General features: G+C 42.7%; 1 protein-coding gene across 1 annotated transcript in view; it reads left to right on the top strand.

Annotated features, from left to right (window-relative positions):
- Window positions 1-2,833, top strand: part of PCNX2 (pecanex 2) — a 302,561-nt gene that overhangs the window by 70,719 nt on the left and 229,009 nt on the right. The window contains 2 exon segments of the mRNA XM_055081202.1: window positions 149-269; window positions 1,769-1,805. Of these exon segments, the coding sequence (XP_054937177.1) occupies window positions 149-269; window positions 1,769-1,805 (158 nt within the window).

The raw sequence follows: 2,833 nt of genomic DNA, 5'->3' as shown, positions 1-2,833 counted from the left end.
TTTTAATGGCTGAGTAATATTCCATTGTGTAAACCATGAATTGGACAAAGTGGAATCAAGGGAAAAAAACTGTTTGAGGGCTAATGTCAAAAGAGCCATAGTTTTATTTGATAATATCACTGCCCCTGTGTTTCTCATGATGGCTTAGCAATAATGGGCGGATTAACAACGGCAAAAAGGAAGAGGCCAGTGGAACCCTCTCCACGCCTCCCCTCCACGGCAGCTCCAGAGGACAGAGGATAAACCCTCATCACTCATCTGGGCTCCTGGTTAGTGGTCTGTTTTCTGTGTCACTCTCCTCATGCTGCTGGAGTGTTGATCATGGAAGTGTGAAATGGTGGTGACTGCAACTTAGGTGCACTGGTTGTAAATACTGGCCTTTGGGTGGAAATGACCTGAGGGGAGCACATGCACCATGAGATAAACACCCAGTCACCCCTTCCAAGCACACCCACCGGCCTTCTCTGCAGTCTGCCTGCCCTGGCGGGACTGCACCGTGGCCAGATATAGTTTATTACAAAATATTGAGTATAATTCCCTGTGCTATCCAGTAGGTCCCTGTTGTCTATCTCTTTTATACATAGTAGTGTGTATATGTGACTCCCAGATTCCTAATTTATCCCTCCCCCTCCTTTTCTCCTTTGGTAACCATTAGTTTGTTTTCTAAGTCTGTGAGCCTGTTTCTGTCTTGTATATAAGTTCATTTGTGTCATATTATAGGTTCCACATATAAGTGATACCATATGGTATTTGTCTTTCTCTGTCTGACTTACATAGTATGATCATCTCTAGGTCCATCCATGTTGCTGCAAATGGCATTCTTTCTTTTTTTTAATGGCTGAGTAATATTCCATTGTGTAAACCATGAATTGGACAAAGTGGAATCAAGGAAAAAAAACTGTTTGAGGACTAATGTCAAAAGAGCCCTAGTTTTATTTGATAATATCACTGCCCCTGTGTTTCTCCTGATGGCTTAGCAATAATGGGCGGATTAACAACGGCAAAAAGGAAGAGGCCAGTGGAACCCTCTCCACGCCTCCCCTCCACGGCAGCTCCAGAGGACAGAGGATAAACCCTCATCACTCATCTGGGCTCCTGGTTAGTGGTCTGTTTTCTGTGTCACTCTCCTCATGCTGCTGGAGTGTTGATCATGGAAGTGTGAAATGGTGGTGACTGCAACTTAGGTGCATTGGTTGTAAATACTGGCCTATGGGTGGAAATGAGCTGAGGGGAGCACATGCACCATGAGATAAACACCCAGTCACCCCTTCCAAGCACACCCACCGGCCTTCTCTGCAGTCTGCCTGCCCTGGCGGGACTGCACCGTGGCCAGAAGAACCCATAAGCACACCTTCACTGCCCTCTCCCCGGTCCTATCTGTCATTCCTCTCAATCATCGTATTTGCAGTGCCTTCCCCTGGAATCCACTCCACCACTCCACAGGAAATCATACTTCAATCACCTTTTTTCTAGATTCACTTTCTTGGGCTCTCTTGACTATAGTATGAAGTAGCACATTATGTTTTCTCCTTACTTTCTTAATTACCAAACTCCCTTTTATCACAGCACCGTGGGCTTGGTTGGATGTCTACACTCTAGATGTTTTTGTATCCCTCTTAGCTACCCATTTTCTCAGTGGACACTCTGTTGTGTCTTTCCCACGCGCCATTGAGAGAAACAGTGGCTGCCGCGCAGTGTCTGCTGACTGCCTGGAAGTGGGGAGGGAGCTGAGTCATATTGATTGATTTTTGTTCTTTCATTTATTTAGGAGCTGCCAGCCCAGGAAACAGTGGAAGATCTCAAAGGTAGAGTGCTTATTCTCATCGTTTAATATTTTATCACAGCATTATCTTCAATGAAGCGAAAAATAATTTTTATAAAGCGGAATGCCAGTAAATTCATTCAGAAATAGAGCTGTACCCACGATTGCAGTTATAGTTTACCTTCATTTCTTTAGCTCTTCATTTACATTATTTCTTATCAGAATTTGTATATCATGTTTACGTTCAGACTGTGATATTGTATTGATTATATTTCATTGTCCTTTCTCCAGTCTGTGACTCCTTTCATATAGCTCCTAATAGCAGATATAAAATAGGATAAATTCTTCATCGACACAGTATACTTTTGATTATAGTACTTACACCAAAAAATGACAGAGGAAATGACAACCCAAAGAAAGTTTAGTATTAGTTGTTTTCTTTGTTTGTTTGTTTGTACTGCAGGTTCTTATCAGTCATCAATTTTATACACATCAGTGTATACATGTCAATCCCAATCGCCCAATTCAGCACACCACCATCCCGACCCCACTGCGGTTTTCCCCCCTTGGTGTCCATACGTCTGTTCTCTACATCTGTGTCTCAACTTCTGCCCTGCCAACCAGCTCATCTGTAACATTTTTCTAGGTTCCAAATACATGCGTTAATATACGATATTTGTTTTTCTCTTTCTGACTTACTTCACTCTGTATGACAGTCTCTAGATCCATCCATGTCTCAATAAATGACTCAATTTCTTTCCTTTGTATGGCTGAGTAATATTCCATTGTATATATGTACCACACCTTCTTTATCCGTTCGTCTGTCGATGGGCATTTAGGCTGCTTCCGTAATCTGTCTATTGTAAATAGTGCTGCAGTGAACATTGGGGTGCATGTGTCTTTTTGAATTACAGTTTTCTCTGGGTATATGCCGGGTAGTGGGATTGCTGGATCATATGGTAATTCTATTTTTACTTTTTTAAGGAACCTCCATATTGTTCTCCATAGTGGCTGTATCAATTTACATTCCCACCAACAGTGCAAGAGGGTCCTCCTCCCACCACAGCCTCT

The sequence above is a fragment of the Physeter macrocephalus genome, chromosome 20 (genome assembly GCF_002837175.3).
Source record: "Physeter macrocephalus isolate SW-GA chromosome 20, ASM283717v5, whole genome shotgun sequence".
Taxonomy (NCBI): Eukaryota; Metazoa; Chordata; class Mammalia; order Artiodactyla; family Physeteridae; genus Physeter; species Physeter macrocephalus.
Note: the sequence above shows the minus strand (reverse complement) of the source record. Positions and strands in the feature narration are given on the sequence as shown.